Source organism: Hemiscyllium ocellatum, chromosome 10 (genome assembly GCF_020745735.1).
Source record: "Hemiscyllium ocellatum isolate sHemOce1 chromosome 10, sHemOce1.pat.X.cur, whole genome shotgun sequence".
NCBI lineage: Eukaryota > Metazoa > Chordata > Chondrichthyes > Orectolobiformes > Hemiscylliidae > Hemiscyllium > Hemiscyllium ocellatum.
The window spans coordinates 24,036,585-24,055,744 of NC_083410.1; the positions used below are offsets into that span (position 1 = coordinate 24,036,585).

The 19,160-nt window shown below is 37.6% G+C and overlaps 1 protein-coding gene across 1 annotated transcript in view; it reads left to right on the forward strand.

Moving 5' to 3' along the window:
- Positions 1–19,160, forward strand: part of ryr2a (ryanodine receptor 2a (cardiac)) — a 551,531-nt gene that overhangs the window by 468,137 nt on the left and 64,234 nt on the right. The window contains exons 81-85 of the mRNA XM_060830792.1: positions 432–508; positions 3,569–3,642; positions 10,604–10,684; positions 11,566–11,654; positions 17,197–17,325. Of these exons, the coding sequence (XP_060686775.1) occupies positions 432–508; positions 3,569–3,642; positions 10,604–10,684; positions 11,566–11,654; positions 17,197–17,325 (450 nt within the window). The remainder of the gene's footprint in view (positions 1–431; positions 509–3,568; positions 3,643–10,603; positions 10,685–11,565; positions 11,655–17,196; positions 17,326–19,160) is intronic.

Sequence of the window (19,160 nt, forward strand, 5' to 3'; positions counted from 1 at the left end):
TTATTTTCACAAACAATTCAGATTACCCATGGTTGAGTCGTTATGGAATCCACATTGCGTCTCTCTTGTTTACTTTATTCATCTTCAATCTCTCTTGTCCCTTTGGCAAATGATGTGATTTGCAACCTACATAACAAGTATTGAACCACATTGTAAAGAGCCCTTTTGTAGCTATTGAGTCTGTGAGAGGGATTTGAGCTCTAGTTCAGAGGCAATATTGTTACCAAGTGTGCCACAGGACCTCTATACTCGGTTCTTTGTCTAATCATCTCAAATATATTTCCTTTGACTCATCCTCCATCAGAAAATGTTTTACCTCCCTTGCATGTGATAGATTTTAATAGGAATTGTAATAAGTATTTGATACAGGACAAAGGTGCAACTTCTAGTCATAAGTCCATCACTTGAGGTCTGTTTTTAACTTTCTGCAGAAAATGCTTGACTGTCTAAAAGAGAAGAAGGATGTAGGTTTCTTTCAGAGTCTTGCTGGCCTCATGCAGTCTTGCAGGTAAGGTTACCGCACGCCCTCCTCCAGTTCATACTTTCTTCCATATGAGAGGGATTTTGGCACTTCCTTTAGTTCATTTTCTACTTTGACAAGTTTTTAATTATTGTGGTCAGAATATGGCCAGCTTGAGTTAAATTCGATTCAGCAGTTCACTAATGATCTCACCTCTAGATCATGTCTGTATTTGTAACTCCAGGATTGAGAATGCAATGTTTCATTCTTAAAGGAGTCTTTTTTCTCCAGGTCATCCATGTCACAAAACTTGTGTTTGAATCAATCATATAAAGACCCAGAAAATCACAGATAAAGTAACAGCAAGTGAACAATTCACGCTGTTACTAATGTGCAAATAGGCTGTTTATCGAGGCATGGAAGAAATAGCCCAGGAATGGAAATTAACCATGAGTTACTGAGCCAGTTTGGACTGCTCGGTTATTAACTCTATGGAAACCATATTCTGTGCTTAATATCCCACAGAATTTTATGAGATTTTTGCATTTATGCATTTGCTACTTATTAAATTCAACATCAGAATTTAAATCTTGTTCATAATTACAGCTTAAATATTTGTTTAACTATGTGTCATTTCTTTGAGAATAGTTAATCAACTGTTCTTGCTCAGCAAGTGAAAATTTTAAAATGTGGAATCTTATTAACTTAAAATAATAATTTTCAAAACGTTTTTGAAATGCTCTCTTACTTTCCTTTCTGCCTCCTTTTAGCTCTCAATCCAATCTTTATTTCCTTTTCATTTTTGTAATACCTGATTTGATGGTCTGAGTATTGCTGATGACAGTTGTTTCTTGTACACTGTGTGCAGTCATGACAATATTAAAGTCAGATAGGTAGGACAGAGATTTGATACGGCGTTATGGTTCATTCACTAGCTAATCCTACAATTTCTCCATACTTCCACAGTTTATCACTCTATAATTAACGCTTATTAGTTAAGGAGATCCATTATTTGACTTGTCAGTCACCAAAATCCTAGATATTCTTGTCACTGTTACCAGCTAGCGGATCTGATACTAGATGAATGAAAAAACATTTGTGATGAAGGGATTTCTTTTATCTATCATGGTATATGGGTATCTCTGGCAAGGCATTTGTTCCCCAATGCTAATTGCCTTTGAGAAAGCGAGAGAAGGTGAGATATCAGTGGATAGATATACTCACACTGTGGTTAGGAAGATATTTCCAGGGTTTTGACCAAGCAGCAGTAAAGAAACTGCAATGTTGTGCAAAAACAACTCTATTTAGGAAACAGAGCGAATTCACAGCTGTTAATTTATTATGTGAGGTTCTTTTCAGTCATCAGGTGCAACACTTATTTTTAGAAATTTGACAATAGACCCATTTTTTTACATTCTTAAAGTCAGATTTCACAGCATCAGCCAAATGTTAGATTATGCAGCAACTATGTTTTATCATTGTTTAAGTACTAAAGAAATTCAAGGTATTAGTGGAAAATACAGTTTTTGGATTCAGTGACCTGATGAATTCACAGCTGATCTGTGAGTGCCATGAATATTTGGATCAATTTTATTGATTTGCCTTTCAACAAGACCCTACTGTGCAGATGTGTAATTTTCACAAAATATAAGAATTCGCAATGACCTGGAATGCCCTGCGGCCCTTTCTCTCCATACACTTCCTTGACGAACTGCAATGTCCTTCCAGGTGATGATATTCTAGTTGTTAGTTGTTCTTGGTAGTCAGTGTTCTGATGTATCACATTTGAGCTAGGGAATTCTGAAAAGTTCAGCAAGTTTATTGATTATAAGGAGTACTGTGATCACCTCATACAGTCTAGCTGATGGTTCTTGAACTTTTTGGTTTACTGGTGGGAATGGCTTATGGAGAGAATATGCTGCATGAAATCCTGACACCAAGTCACCCTTTATTTACGTATGAACAGTCCTTAACTTTGCAACTGCCTCTTCAGAGTTAGCTATCAGAGTGACAATATCTATGACACTCGCTTTTATATCTGTCAGATTCTAGATTAGAGTGGTGCTGGAAAACGACAGCAGGTCAGGCAGCATCCGAGGAGCAGGAAAATCGACATTTCGGGCAAAAGCCCTTCATCAGGAATATCTGTCAGCCAGGGCTCCCTGATTGGAATGGATTAACAGCCCTAATCAGAGAACTCATATTCTACGAGGTCCAGCTGGCTGACCTCATTACAGCCACTGATCTCTATACCTTGACCAAGCGGTAAATGCTGAATGACTGGTATATGGTATCAACCCTGAAATCCCACAGATTTAAAATGACTTGCACAATACAGGTGTTTCTGCACGGACCCTTGCACAGTTCTGCAACTGAATTTCAAACACATAGCTGATGAGTGATGCCTTATGTGATCAATAATTTATTGCATATATTAGATTAGCCTCCCTACAGTGTGGAAACAGGCCCTTCGGCCCAACCAGTCCTCACCAACCCTTCCAAAGAGTAACCCACCCAGACCCACATCCCTCTGACTAATGTACCTAATGCTATGGGCAATTTAGCGTGGCCAATTCGCCTAACCAGCACATCTTTAGACTATGGGAGGAAACCCACGCAGACACTGGGAGAATGTGCAAACTCTACACAGACAGTTGCCTGAGGCTGGAATTGAATCTGGGACCTTGGTGCTGTGAGGCAGCAATGCTAATCACACTGCCACCGTTTCTCCCTACCCATTTCTTTAAGTAATTGACAGCTTCAAAAAAGTGGAAAATCTTTAATTGCAGGCTTAATTCTTAAAATACTTTTTAAAAGAGGCAAATGGTTGGAGTGGGATATTCAGGCTTTTGATATCCACCTTTTGGAATCTGGAGTCCCTTTGAAGTTCAAGGATGACACAGCTCAAAATATGCATTTGAGTTTGTCACAATAATGTATTATGAAAAGATAAAAAAAACACTTCTTACTGTTTGACAGCTATCAACATTTTATCATCTGTGGATCAATTGGGCATGATCGGCATTTTTAAAATTCTGCATTTTCGTGTTTTTAATCACAAAAATATTGAAAAACATATATTTCTTTATTTATTTCTGTTATTTGCAGTGTACTTGATCTAAATGCATTCGAACGCCAAAACAAAGCAGAAGGGCTTGGCATGGTGACAGAAGAGGGATCAGGTATATGCTGAAACACCATTTGGTATTCTAGTCATCTTTTCTAAGCTTTCTAATAAAGTGAAGAAAATTACACGATTCATTTGTAATAATGCCATGAATTACTAGCTAGCATGCAAACATTTAATGCATTTGTATGAAAAGTCTTCCTTTGCTCAATTAACAAAGCTGTAAACTTGTTTGCTTTCTATTGGATAATTCCTCCATTAGAGATGGAAGAATTTCATACATTTGTGTTAAATATTTACATACTGGTATGGCATAATTTTAAACCCAACGTGTAATATTTAATGACAGCTAAATGTGTATTCTTTTTAGGAATACTAATTTATAAAGCTGAACATGGGATTCCATTCTTAGGTTTCTCTTTGCAATTGTATTTCACAAACTGACAATAATCCCAGCACTGATTCAAACATTGTTAAATTAAAGATTCTATTAAAATGCTCAGAAATTACTAATCATTGAAATTAATTAACTAAAAGGAAGTTGCTGTCGCTGCAGTGTATGTTTATGTAAAGCATTTGTATTGCAGTATTTCAAAATCTAGAAAGAGTGGTAAATGGCAACAACTACTACTGATTCTTGACAATGATGATGATCTACTACACTTGATGCTTTCTTAAGTTATTTGGTAAGAGAGGTGAATTTATTTTTGGAAATTATATGAAAATATAGTTCATAAATTTGCATTGCAGCAGTTGTGGTACCTTTTGCAGCCTATTTTACAGCAATGGCTCTGTCACTGAATCTTCAGCTCCACTAGATTTGCCACCCTTGCCAAAAAGGGCAATTTTTAGGTATTCTCCCCTCTGTCATCAAGAAAAGTATTATCATTATCATCCATTTCCAAAGTCAGGAGAATTTGCATTTTCACTAATGTTTTTCATTGGGATTCTAGTAAGTACCTGCATTTTGAAGGTTTTATTTGGATAAACAAACCATAGAAAGAAATAGAAACAGTCGTGCTAAAAGTTATCAATATATTTTGTATATCATAATATGTCCATGTATGGCTAACTTCAAGTGGAAGTCATCAATATAGCAGTGATTTCTGAGCCTCAAATATCAATGTTTGAATGGAAGTGAAGCCTGGAGTAAAAAGACAATTGTCTGAAAACTACTCTGTGAATAATTGCAATCACGTTTCTTCTCCTGTTGCAAAGACTAATTCAAACCTATTGGCCTACAAATTACTAGAAGAACAAGTAATATTATTAAGATTCTGGGTGATAGTAAAGCTAACTTTGATGGAATGGTGACACGAAACCAATCAGAAATCTTCCGGGGTAAATTTTTAGATTAGATTAGACTTACAGTGTGGAAACAGGCCCTTCGGCCCAACAAGTCCACACCGACCCGCCGAAGCGAAACCCACCCATACCCCTACATTTACCCCTTACCTAACACTACGGGCAATTTAGCATGGCCAATTCACCTGACCCGCACATCTTTGGACTGTGGGAGGAAACCGGAGCACCCGGAGGAAACCCACGCAGACACGGGGAGAACGTGCAAACTCCACACAGTCAGTCACCTGAGTCGGGAATTGAACCCGGGTCTCAGGTGCTCAGGTGCTAAAGTCGCAGTTGAAAGTGGGAAGTAGTCAAAAAAATGATTTAGTGTACTACAGGAGCACTGGGAGTTGAGAAAAATTTTGGGAATTGCTGTACACAGCTCACAAAAATATAGCAGTCAAGTTAAAAAGAAAACAAAATCAAGAAGGTGACTGGAAATTCAGCCTTTATTTCAGAGGGACTAGAATGTAAATAGAAGAAAGATTTTCTTCTTCCATCTGAAGGTCTGGTAAGATCATATTGGGAGTGCAGTGTGCACATCTGGGCATTGCACCTTAGAAAGGCCTTGGAGAGGGCACATCACATCAAAATGTAATGGGGCTGCTTGAATGAAATTATGAGGAAAAGTGAGAGGTAATTTGACTGAGCTTTTTAGAATTTTTGAAAGAGTTGATAGTGTGGTATAATTTTCTGCTGTTGGAAAGTTAATGACTTGGAAATGTAATTCAAAATCAGAGCCAGACTACTTTGGAGACAAAAGTTAAGAAACACGATTTCACACAAATGCTGATAGAAAGTATTCCATTTTCTATCCTGCAGTAGGTATTGGTTGGTAGCTCAGTTAATCATGTTATATTTGAAGTAAATAGATTTTTGCTAGCCAAGGGTATTAGGGTGGCAAAGGGGAGGAGTTAGAATCCCAATCAGCCATCTCACTAACTGGCAGAACAGGTTCAAAGGGCTGAATGGTCTACTCCTATTCCTATATATTATTTGTGATGGCAGCACGTGAACAGATTTGTATGGCAATTCTACCTTAAAGAAATGGTAGAATTAATCCATTTTACCATCAAACAAAGTAATAAATTCTTCTACTAAAATACATATGGATGACTGCCATATCATACACGACCGCAAATGGTGATTCGTGGTCTATGACTGTCAGAAATTCGTTCTGAATCTCTATCCTCCAAACTGAATAAAGAAGAACGTGTAATAGATGCACAATGCACTAGCAGCAATGCAGCCTTACGTATAAAAAGATTACACATTTTACTTTCTCAGAACAATAGTATCTGCTTAATGTAATCTTTCGTGGTTTCAATTAATCATTTTAGAGGTATCCTTTGTAGCCTAGAGATCAAAAGCTGAACTATTCCAAAAATGTTTATCAATACATACTTGATCTGGAAGCCTCTATTTTGCTCATACACAAGCCAATCATACTGCTGCATTTTCCATTTTCAAAGTCGGACACATTTGTTTTTATTTTGTCCTTATTCATCTTGACTTTGAACCATCCTTCAGTGTAATTTTCTTAAATACCATTCAATAGACATTACCATTTAGTCATGGTGTATCTATCGCTTGTTCACTTGTTACGTGACTGTGTTAAAATGTAATGTACCAAAAATAATGTTGTGTTTCATGAATGCTAAACCACTCACTAACTACCACTGTTTGAGAAAGACATTACTGCTTACCAAATTCTAAAACCAATCAAACAAATTCGATTTTCAGCAGGTGGTAGGATCAGATATTAAAGAACAAAAAAGGACTTTTGAACTGCACAATTTTTTTAAGTACCTTTTCAACAGCACTATACATTAAACCTATGTACCTGTGCATAAGGATGCGTGTGTGCGCGCGTGTGTGTGTGTGTGTGTGTGCACGCGCGCATGTGTGTTTGTTTGTTGAAAAAAGGTAATTATGTGTTGAATTGTTCATTTTGAATTCATTGCATAAATAAATGTTCAACACAGGGTTTGTTAGTTATTGAAAAATATTTTTTAAAATAACATAAACCCTTTGTTACTTATTAAATATGAACTAAGAAGATGTGTATAATTCTGTTTCTTTAATATATGGTTTTATTTTCGTGTGACTTTTACAATTCTGTTTTCCCCTCTTTCAACCTACCCGATTCTTATAAAATTTAGAACGAAGTTGAGTATAATTTCTAATACCTAACCTCATCTTTTTTTTCTTTTGATTTCAATTGTTCTGTCTTCCCCTCCTCAGTCATCACTCATGAGCGCGGTAATTATAACTCTGCCATTTCCTTTGTAACCTTGTGTCAGCACTGTACAGGTCCTGAACTTTGCCAATTTGCACTCTTTAGACATAGTTGTTAATACAAAAAAAACATATATTTTTGTTTGTTTCTGCTTTAAAAAAAGTTTAAGCCTTTTAGACAACTTCACATCTGTTTTGCCTCTCTCTCAGGATTTGCACAGTAACTGGCACACTAGATGTAAGAACTGTGAGCCGTTAAGTGGCAGTGATGCGGTGGTTGGATGTGCCAAACTGTGGTGTACAGTTACTGTAGTATTTGTTGTGTATTCAATGTGGCTTTATGGCTGCACCTGTCGATGTGCAAGTAACAACTAAAAGACTTTTAGTGTTAAATTTTGTATCTAATTTAATTTTTCAGTTGCTTTAAAAACTAAAATGCAATGGCGCTGGTTATTTGTTGTGATGCAGATGACATTTTTTGTGTGAGTTTACTGTGTGTTTTACTATCTACCCTATTTTGCAACTGGGTTCCTTTGCATATCTTGCAATGTGAAGTTCAGGCAGAAAGCCTTTGTATTGTTTTGGCTATTAAGGTTCAGCCTGTTAAACATAAAACTCCAGAAATCAGAATTGCATACTGGTTGCAGAAATGGAAAAATGTTTCATAACACAGCCTGGACATACTAGTCTTAAGAAAAGAACAGTCAATTAGTTCTCAGTCAAAGTTTCCATAATGCGGACACTGTTTTGCAAGGGTCTAATTTCATTGACCATGTTGAGAATTGTAGTCAACAAGAAAAGTCCCACTTCCAAAAAATTGAAAAAAACTATTTTTATGGAATACAAAAGAAGATAGATCACCTCCATTGAGGTCTTCGGTGCCTGAAAATGAGAAAACAGGTTTAGTGAGGATCAAACTATCTCTGCAACCTATTTGAAATCTTTGGAATAGATTCACAGTTGTAATACCAGTCAGTTATGAGTACTGATAATCGTAATAAATGTTTTTAATATCATACGTGTAAGATTCTGAACTGAGGTGACCGCTCAACATCTGAAGCAATTAATGCACTTGTTTTCTCTCCTGGATGTGGTTTCTACTCCATGTAAATAGCATTGCTGTTTACACCATTTCAGAATAGCAACCCCAATCTTGCATTAAAATTACATGAGAAATCTGGAGAAACCTAATTGTAATTCCAATATCCTATTATATCAATCCCATCTTTCACTAGGCCCGTGGCCACTGAACAAAGATAATTTCCAATGTTTCTGGATCCAGTATGTTTTTTCAGCCAAAGTTGTTTAAGATTAGTCAGTAATTGCATTCGCATTCCACTAACTACCAACGTTTCTTGTTTTTCTTTTCACTACATCGTTGTTCCACTTACTGTACTCCATCTGTAGTTATACATCTGAAAAGTCCCATGTGAAGTCATAAAGCCATTAAGCATTAGCTTTTTTCATCATCCATGACTTGTTGTCAGTTGTCTTCATATTTTAGAATTGTTGACATGGTTCATGGCCGACGTCCAACAGTTTGGTTCTGATGATTAGTTTCATTGATTAAAACTGAGCTCAGATGTTTGCTCATTCATTGAGTTTGGTTAAATGAGATTGTTCAATTTGAAAGATTCCACACACAAGGTTTTATGAAGATTTATGACTCTCTGTGCTTAAAGGTGCAGTACCCCTACACCTTCACAACAAAAGTGACATTTGCTGAAGTTTGTAACCTGGAATATTCAACCAAATATTATTTTCTTATTATAAAAATAATTCATGCTACTGTCCTTTTCTTGTAATGTTTAAAATATGGTATAGTTGAGCAATGTTTTCAGTAAAACAGTGGCCTAGCAATGAGCTTTTGTTTGATATGTCCTTCTTCCCACAGTATACTCACAGGCACTTGCTCAGTATCTTCCTGAGGCAGCACAGCAAAGACTGGGTACTCAGTGGAGTGGTGGAGCCAGCTTTTAATACTTAACTTTGAACAGTGTTCCATTACCCAACTATGCTGAGTCTGTGAAGAAAGGACTGCTTCTATGACAGTAGACTTCAAGTGAATCACATTAGATACGGCTTGGGGAATCTCCACAAATTTCAGTTTATCAAAATATATTGAGGCCTGTTTCCTTTCTTTATAGCTATGTATTCCATTACCTTCACAAGTGTCATGCAGGTGTTCAATTTTCTCTTGTCTTCCATTAAGATCCATCCTGAACTCAGCCAATTCGAATATCAATGTTAAGAAAAACATTAAGGTGAACGTGGTTTGGCTGTTAGATTCTGGAGTATTGTTTTGGACATCTCAAGCACATTTTCAAGTTTAAGCAAGCTCCTGTGAATTTCCTTTTCTGTACATGTTCAATCTCAAAGAGCTGCATGACACACTGGATTCAACATGAGACTATTGAAGAAAAGATCAAGAACCATAATTTATATAGAAGATTCAGCACTCACCATTTTACAATCATCTCAACGTATGTCCTGTAATACACTCCTTGCCCATTTGGATTCACAACTAACTTAGCAAGAAGTAGCTATATCTCTGAACCTAGCTTTGCAGAATCATCATCCTTAGAGCTCATGTAATTACAAATTTAACTAAGCAAGCAACCTAATTAACACTGTAGCCCCAATGTTCCTGATATGCAGCATCATGAAAGCCCAGCCTCTGCTTTTGACCAAGTTTAGAAAAATTGAAATTATTATGAATCATCAAATGTTTTGCATTTTAAATCCTTACACATGCATATACAAGGGTCGAGAGTGTGGTGCTGGAAAAGCACAGCTGGCCAGGCAGCATCCGAGGAGGAGAATCAACATTTTGGGCAGAAGCCCTTCATCAGGCCTTCCTGATGAAGGGCTTATGCCCAAAACATCGATGCTCCTGCTCCTGGGATGCTGCCTGACCAGTTGTGCTTCTCTAGCACCACAATCTTGACTCAGATCTCCAGCATTTGCTGTTCTCAGTTTCTCCTACATGCAAATACATGGCTGTCTTGTTTATGTATTTGAATATATTTATAAATAATTATAAATATATAATTTCAGGGGAGTCAATAAACATTGGCAATAGCCATGTCAACTTCTAAAATTGTTTTCATGTGTTTTATTTTGAGTGTTTTCAGGTTTCATTTTTGAGAGTCATATGTGTGCTGTTTTCATTTGTTCTCTATCTGTGAAGTGCACTGTGTGGGCTTCTGATAGAACAGTAGCTATGATTAGCCAATATTGGGAAACTAGGTAATATATGTATATATATATATGTATATGTGTGTATATATATATATATATATATAATATATATAAAAATAAATATATGTGTAATTTAATTAAAAGTGTGCAAACGATTTAGATTTAGGATGCACATTGCCAGGCTCCTGATACTGACGCACTGCACTCTCACTATCACTGACATCTTGTAGGTGAGAAGGTGATGCAGGATGATGAGTTTACGTGTGATCTCTTTCGATTTCTCCAGCTGCTCTGTGAAGGTCACAACTCAGGTGTGTAACAAAGGCTGCGTGTGTGCTCATTGGTCATGGAACAATGCATTATACTACAGTTGAAAAACTGATGGCTTTTGTATTCACATTTAGTTTTGCCTTTTAACTGGTAAACTATTGATGTCGTAATTGTGATGAAAACCGACTTTGAGGTTGAAAGGATTTTTGCATCATTGAGGCCAGGAATGTACAATCTTTGGGGTTGGAAACCAGATATGTATTTCAAGGACTATGTAAGATTATGCAAGATGTAAATTTGGGAAATTCCAAACCAACCCATTGTACAAAAAACAAAAATGCCAGACTCCCAATGGTAAAATATAAGGCCCACATGCACAAATTTATGAAAAGACAAACATGGAAAAATATGAGATTCTTTATAGAAAATAATAATCCTATCTATGTTCACAAGTTATAAAATCCCAATTTGCACTAAAGAATGACATGACCCAGACAAACCAAAAGTGATTAATAAAAATCGCCTTTTTGTACAGAAACAGAGCAAAGATGTCCCTTACAGAAAAAATAACAAAACTTGTCTCTACATAAAATAATAAGACTTCAGTAAACAAGAAGTGGCAAAACTCACCAGACGTCATAAAATGAGACCTTCTCTCTTACTAAAGACAAGGGCCTCCATAAATAAAATTAGCAAGATTGCCTCACAATACATTTGCAAGAAAAATGTAGAGACAACAGGCCAAATTCTTCGATACTCCAGATTGGACTATCATTATTGATTGCTCTTGTTACCTTTGGGTTGCTATTTAAAAAATATCAGTCTGTTATTCTTAACCTGCCCATGTGCTGTCGCTATTATAAGATACATCATTGTTTTGGATCCCAGCTCACATTTAAAATGTTGATTTATTTGTCTAAAGATTTCCAGAATTATCTACGAACCCAGACGGGCAACAACACAACAGTCAATATCATCATTTCAACTGTGGACTACCTCTTGAGAGTTCAGGTACTGTGTGTCAGAGATAATTCATTCTGGTTAGAGCAGATCTTGAGCAAAGAAAGCGTGCATGTTCAGTACTATGTAAGTATAATGCAACCTATTCCCTGTTTTAACCAACAGTCAGATTCTGGTGGCCAGGAGACAGGTGGCCAGGAGACAGCCTCAGTGATGTGAGGCTTGGGAAATTGAAGCTCCTGAGATACATCTGTGTGTTGCCAGCCAGCTGTTTGCCCCAAATGTGTGAAATGTGACATCTGAGTGAGACTGGGCTATCGTTGGAGTGACAGGAGGCTCACTGATGGTATAGAAAAACTGCAACCAGGTGTTTTGGGAGGCTTTTGCAGGAAATAGATAGCCCAGGACAGGAAGGGCCTGAATGTTTCCTGTGAGATTCCAAAACAGTACACCTGTGGACAAATAAGGGAAAAAGAAACTTGCGTTGAATGTGCTCTTCCAGCCTCAGATGCTTCACTTACAGCTTTATTGGCAGATGTAGTGCAGTTGGTAGCATTTCTGCCTCTAAACCACAAGTTCCTGGGTTTGAGTTCCAATCTGAAAGCTTGAGTGAATATAAGAAGACCAATGCTGAGCATCCTGTTTGTTACTGAAGGAACACAAAAGTGATGGATGTATCATTCTGTTAGACATAATGCTAAACTAATGCCTAACCTGCATGGTCAGGTAGGTATATAAGATCCTTGAGTATCATTTCGAAGAGTGGGCAAATGTATTCTGGCCAATAGTTATCGCTCAGTCAACATTACAGGAAAAAAGAACTACTGATCTTTGCCATAATACCAGATTCATAATAAATCTAAACAATATGTTGGTGGAATATGAATGTTTACCTGTGATGCCAAAACAACTAAAATGGAAGTCGAAGTCAAAATGACTCAATTTCTCAAGGCACAGTTTATAATGTGGTCACAGCCTGATGATACACTTCATGTATGGGTTAAAGTAATATTAATTGGTTGCTCTCTCTGTAGGTGTGAAATTTGTAGGTGAGTTGCCTGGCTGATTTTAACTGACCACCTGTATGCTTTCAGTTGGCCAAGTCAGGTATAAGTGACCTTACTTTAGCCCCTGGATTAAATGGAATCTCATGAGAGAACTAATCTTCAAATGATCTGAATCCTGCTGAAGCTGGTGCCTTAAACAAATAAAGGCATTGATTTTTACCCTGGATGAATGAGAAGCATAAAGCTTAATTAGTGTTTAAATAGACATCAAATACTGACATCACCAGCAAAGCTCACATCCCATGAAGAAATGAAAGGATAAGACTAAGCTTGTCTCCCACTCAGAGCTGGCATCACTGACCTCAGGCTGTCTGTGCACAACAGCTAAATAAATGTCTTTAAGAGATAGATTCTTAATCAGTAAGGGGATCAAAGGCTACAGAGAGAAGGCAGGAGAATACAGTTGGAAAACATTTCAGCTATGATTGAATGGTAGAGTGGATTTAATGGGCCAAATGGCCTAATTCTGCTCCTCTATCTTATGGTCTTATGTTATGGTCTTATGCTGCAGCTGGGGATCCACTGGGACAGTCTCCCAAAGGGAAGATGAAGAATGGGGAATGGATCTCCTGCATTCCTTGTAGAGCACTCATGATTTCCAGGCTTTGATGGATTTTCAGCATCCATGAAACTAGCCTGCCTGGAAAGAGGAACTCACATTACAAGAAATGTATCTGGTAAAATGAAATGTGGCACTTGTACATTGCGGCTGAGGCAAGTCAGTATTTCACAATGTATTCCTTGTAGGCTGTCCAACCATCCATACCTTGGTCAGTTTTTAAACTGCAACTTGTTCAATACTTTTATTAGTTGGTTGTTCTCTCTGGCAGGTCCTTCATGCTGCTTCTTGAATATAGAAGCAACAGAGTTATTAAGCAGAGCAATGTTTCAGATCTGAGACCCATCATGAAAACTTCTGTGATCCTCTCATCAGAAAGTTCTCATGGACAGTCACATGAAATGTTAAGTCTGTTTTTCTTTCCACAGTTGTTGGCAGTGTTTCCAGCATTTCCTGTTTTTACTTACAGAAATTACAGTATTTTTGCTTTTGTATATATTAAGCATCTTTGCCAATCTTATATTTTCCTGATTATTTATTTTCTTAAAGATCCCACCCTTTCTTATCTATCTTTTACTTTGACTGGGATAGGAAAAATAGACAAAGTCTTTTCCCTCGGGTCGGGGAGTCCAGAACTAGAGGGCATAGGTTTAGGGTGAGAGGAGAAAGATATAAATGAGACCTAAGGGACAACTTTTTCACGCAGAGGGTGGTACGTATATGGAATGAGCTGCCAGAGGATGTGGTGGAGGCTGGTACAATTGCAACATTTAAGAGGCATTTGGATGAGTATATGAATAGGAAGGGTTTGGAGGGATATGGGCTGGGTGCTGGCAGGTGGGACTAGATTGGGTTGGGATATCTGGTTAGCATGGACAGGTTGGACCGAAGGGTCTGTTTCCATGCTGTACATCTCTATGACTCTAGAAGAGCCTTTCTCCACATGTTTTATGTTGGTTACAGTACAGAACTATAACAGTAGCTTTTGGCTACAATTTGTAAATAATATTAGCTGCTAATTTCTCTTTAGATTTCTCAGCCTTTATTATTGCAATTGATTGTTGTGGTTCTGTTCGCCGAGCTGGGAATTTGTGTTGCAGACGTTTCGTCCCCTGTCTCGGTGACATCCTCAGTGCTTGGGATCCTCCTGTGAAGCGCTGCTGTGATGTTTCCTCCGGCATTTATAGTGATTTGTATCTCCCGCTTCCGGGTGTCAGTTCCAGCTGTCCGCTGCAGTGGCCGGTATATTGGATCCAGGTCGATGTGCTTATTGATTGAATCTGTGGATGAGTGCCATGCCTCTAGGAATTCCCTGGCTGTTCTCTGTTTGGCTTATCCTATAATAGTAGTGTTGTCCCAGTCGAATTCATGTTGCTTGTCTTCTGAGTGTGTGGCTACTAAGGATAGCTGGTCATGTCGTTTCGTGGCTAGTTGGTGTTCATGGATGCGGATCGTTAACTATCTTCCTGTTTGTCCTATGTAGTGTTTTGTGCAGTCCTTGCATGGGATTTTGTACACTACATTGATTTTGCTCATGCTGGGTATCGGGTCCTTCGTCCTGGTGAGTTGTTGTCTGAGAGTGGCTGTTGGTTTGTGTGCTGTTATGAGTCCTAGTGGTCGCAGTAGTCTGGCTGTCAGTTCAGAAATGTTTTTGATGTATGGTAGTGTGGCTAGTCCTTTGGGTTGTGGCATGTCCTTTTTTTCTTCAATGAGTTTCTTTAAAATGGTTTAGGCTTGGCTTGTAATGGGAAAGACATTAATGCTGCCCATTTAGAGCATATTGATCAGTGGGGAAGGTGAGATGAATGCAAACACGACAAGAAGACTGCAGAGAACCACAGACTGATGGAAAAGCACTTCATTTGGGCACCTAGGGCATGTGTTACTGTTAGGGTCAAGGTGACCAACTATCCAATACTGTGTCAGATACTATATGTAATCTTGAAAAGGTAGAACTGTAAAAATATAACATAAGTGATGTTATAGTGCTTTTTGATGTAGCTCCCTTTATTGACAATCTAGGAACAATCTAAACTTTGCAGAATGAATGCTTAAGTATTCAGGATTAACATTTTATCCAGCTGAGCAGAGATGTATCCAAAAGGATACATTGTGAACTGAACAATGTACTTAATTATTGTTGCTGCCAACTAAGAATACTTGCCTATTTTGTGACTTTATAACTACTCCACAGTGTTAAGTAATAAGTTACAACAGTAAAGAAATGTTTCAATGTGCAACTAGTCAATCTTATACTTTTTTTAAAAAGGAAATATGATTTTCCTCTGTATTTTGACCATGTGCCTTTTTCATCTTGACTTTATGGGGGTCATCAATGTCTCTTGTTGAGATCGGGATCCTCTTTCTAAGTAGGAGTTCAAAACCAAATTTCCCCTCAGCCAACATTTTACTTTGGTAGTATGGGGTTTGAAAGCCCACTAGAGGCAATATAAGTTTGAAAGTTCATGAAGCAAATCGAAAGACTGCTGAGCAATCTGAAACATTCTGAAAGGTAAATGTAAAGTTTGTTCACATGTCATTATGAGGTGCCGTATCACTATGTAGATGTAAGTATTTTTATGAAGTGATTTATCAGAGGGATATGACCATCAAAGATAAGTTGTCACTTACCTTGACCAGTCTTTTGCACTTGTTCACATGTGTTAGAATGTGTAGTCATTGGAAAATGTAGTGAAAAGTGTTACAAAGTGTCTTGGCAACCTGTACTGTCATCTTTTCTAATGCAATTTAGTTGGGTCCAATGGATTAAAAAAACATGGTTTTGACAAAACCACATGATCCCTTGCATTGAATGCCAAGCACTTTGTTTGGAAATTAATGTGAACCCCTGCTTTTCTTTCCTTCGAAGAGAGTAGCCTACGATTTGGGCAGCAGTGACCAATATAAATATTTGGCTGAGTTTGAAGTACTATTGGGTTTTAGCGTCAAAAAAATGACAATTTCAAGAAGTTGCAATTAACATTTTGTTCCTTTGATGTGGTTTTTGGTTTGTTTTCACAAGGTAATCGGCTGGCATGGGTTTAAGGACCACTTAAATCCTGTTGGAAGCTGGGATACTGTGTTGAAGAACAAAAGTGAGCATTCTAACCTACCCGCTTCTGCAGCCATACTCCTCTTGTACCCAGCATGCCTTGCAACTGCACTGCAAACCTGACTCCAGTGTAAAAAGAAAAAAAGTTGTCGTGTGAAGTCAGACATTCAAGTTGCAAGAAACAAAAGTGTGCAGTTTGGTGCTCCAGAGAAGATTGATCCCCATATAGTTGAGTCCATAAGGTATTCCTGGTAGAGTGGAATTATGCAATGAGGATAAATGTGGATAATGTGGAGAATGCTGGAAGCATACAGACAAGTAAAAGGTTGTTAATTGTGGACAGGCCTGAATTGAAGATCTTTATGCAAACTATTGTCATATATGGTCTTCCTTCAGATATTATTGAATCTTTGTAAATTGCCTGCAGTTTTATTACCCTTTTTTTAACATTTCACAGCATTTCGTATGCATGTCATTCTGAAACAATTCAGTAAAACACAGAGCGCTATTGCAGCTAATTAATACTGTGCTGTCTGGGTAGACTAGATATATCTGTTACCTCAGCTCATTAGCTCAAAATATATAAGGGAATTACCCAATCCTTGTAGGAGCAAACATGTTAAGTTGATTGTTATCAATTTATGAAGTAATTGAGCAATATTATTTTCTGATTACATCTCAGTTATGTAATAACTATCACACAGTGTTCATAGAAGATGGGAAATTGAATGAAATTGCACATTCCTAAGAGAATGCTAAAATACTGGGAAAAACAGTGAACTCTGATTTAATGCACAACCCCAGGCTTTCTGTGCACATTAAACTCCTTATATGTTGGAAAACCATTTGCATCTCCTAAAGTACTATACACTGGATGTCCATAATTATGACCACTATCTTTTGTTTTGCCTCTAGGAATCAATCAGTGACTTCTATTGGTTTTATTCTGGGAAGGACATCATTGATGAACAGGGACAGCGCAATTTCTCAAAGGCAATCAATGTGGCAAAGCAAGTGTTCAACACACTTACTGAGTACATTCAGGTAGAATCATCACTAAGAACCATCACTGCTCTTCAATTAAGTTTGTTGGTGAAAAGATCATATGTATTAGCTTTATGTCATATTCACTGTAATAGCCCAGTTATTGAATTAAAAAATAATGTTGAGGTTGTTACTAAGAATTAGCTCAGAAACGATTTGTCAGTTTCTTGATGGGTACAGTTAAGTTGGCCAATTTATCTGGTCAAACATACACAGCACTTGAAAGTGTGGTATTTACATTAAATGTATACTCACCACAAATAAAAATCAGGAGATTCAAGTGTACAATAGCATGATCAGTCTTCAGTCTTAATTACTGCCTCACAATCTTGCAGGTATTCGAATTCTACAATCATGGACTTTCATTTATGAGGACATTAATTATCTTTGGCGATTATTTGAAAATTAAAAATTTGAAAATTTGATCAGAAATATTTGTCTATTTTGTCTATTTCGTTAGGCCGCCTTTATTTCCATATCTCTTTTCTCTTTACATCTTCCTGTTCACAATCTTAGGTTGAATTAAATATTCTATCTTAGTTCAGAACTGTCTGTACCTCAGTAAGGATCTTTCAATCTGATTAACTGAGGTGAGATAAAGTTGCTTCCTTTATTTACACAGGTTCTAATCAGACTCCTGATTAGCTGTAACTTATAACTTAAAAACTCATAAAATATTTTAACCAATCCAGTCCCAGTCCAAATATTTACCCAGTCCAGCGAATGGTGGTGTGTTCATTTGCTGCAGGCAGCAGAACCTAGGGTACTATAATGCACGAATGTTCATTTTAATGTAGCTCCCTTTATTGACCCATATAGCAGAATGATTTGCCAAACCATTTTCTAGGAGCATATTAGTCCCAATAATTTATATAAATTATATAGTCATAGTGTTATAGAGATGTACAGCTTGAAAACAACCCTTTGGTCCAACTCATCCATGCCAATAAGATGAATCCTGTCCCATTTGCCAGTATTTGGCCCATATCCCTCTAAGCCCTTCCTATTCATATACCCATCCAGATGTCTTTAGAATGTTGTAATTGTACAAACCTCCACTTCATCCTCCAGCCATTCCTTCCATACACACACCACCCTCTGCGTGAAAATGTTGGCCCTTAGGTCCCTTTCAAATCTTTTCCCTCTCACCTTAAACCTATGCCCTCCAGTTTTGGACTCCCTGACCCTGGGGAAAAGACCTTGTCTGTTCACCCTATTCTTGCCTCTCATGATTTTATAAACCTCGCTAAGGTCATCCCTCAGCCTCCAACGCTCCAGAGAAAATACCCAAGCCCCTACCCTATAGCTCAAACTTTCCAACCCTGGCAACATCCTTGTAAATCTTTTCTGAATCCTTTCAAGTTTGTTTGTTGTTAAGTATGGTAGAATAGGTCATGGCTAGCCTATTTATCTGAATTAGCTCCATTTACATTAAAACACTTCAATAATCTATCAATCCCAATGCTTTATGGTTCAATCAACCTAGCATGAGGGGCTTTTTAGGGAGAGGGTTTCATTTAAATTTGTTCGTATAGCGCAGAAGAAGCGCATTAGATCTGTCCTGGCTCTTTGAAGGGGCGAGCTTCCCAGCTGTAAGTAAATAAGACCTAAGCCTCGAAATGGCTTGTGCCACTTTCCAGAAACAACCATCAGGCAACTAATGGACTTTGCCAGCATCCTACACTTTATTCATTGTGCGTCTCAAATTAAAATCATCGCCTTTGTCTCCAAAGCTTCTTTCCGTATGCAACAAAAGACTATAACTGTAAAAATCAATATCAACTTTACATTGGAAACTCTAGGACAATTTCTAACATAGCTTGAAGTGTCAGATA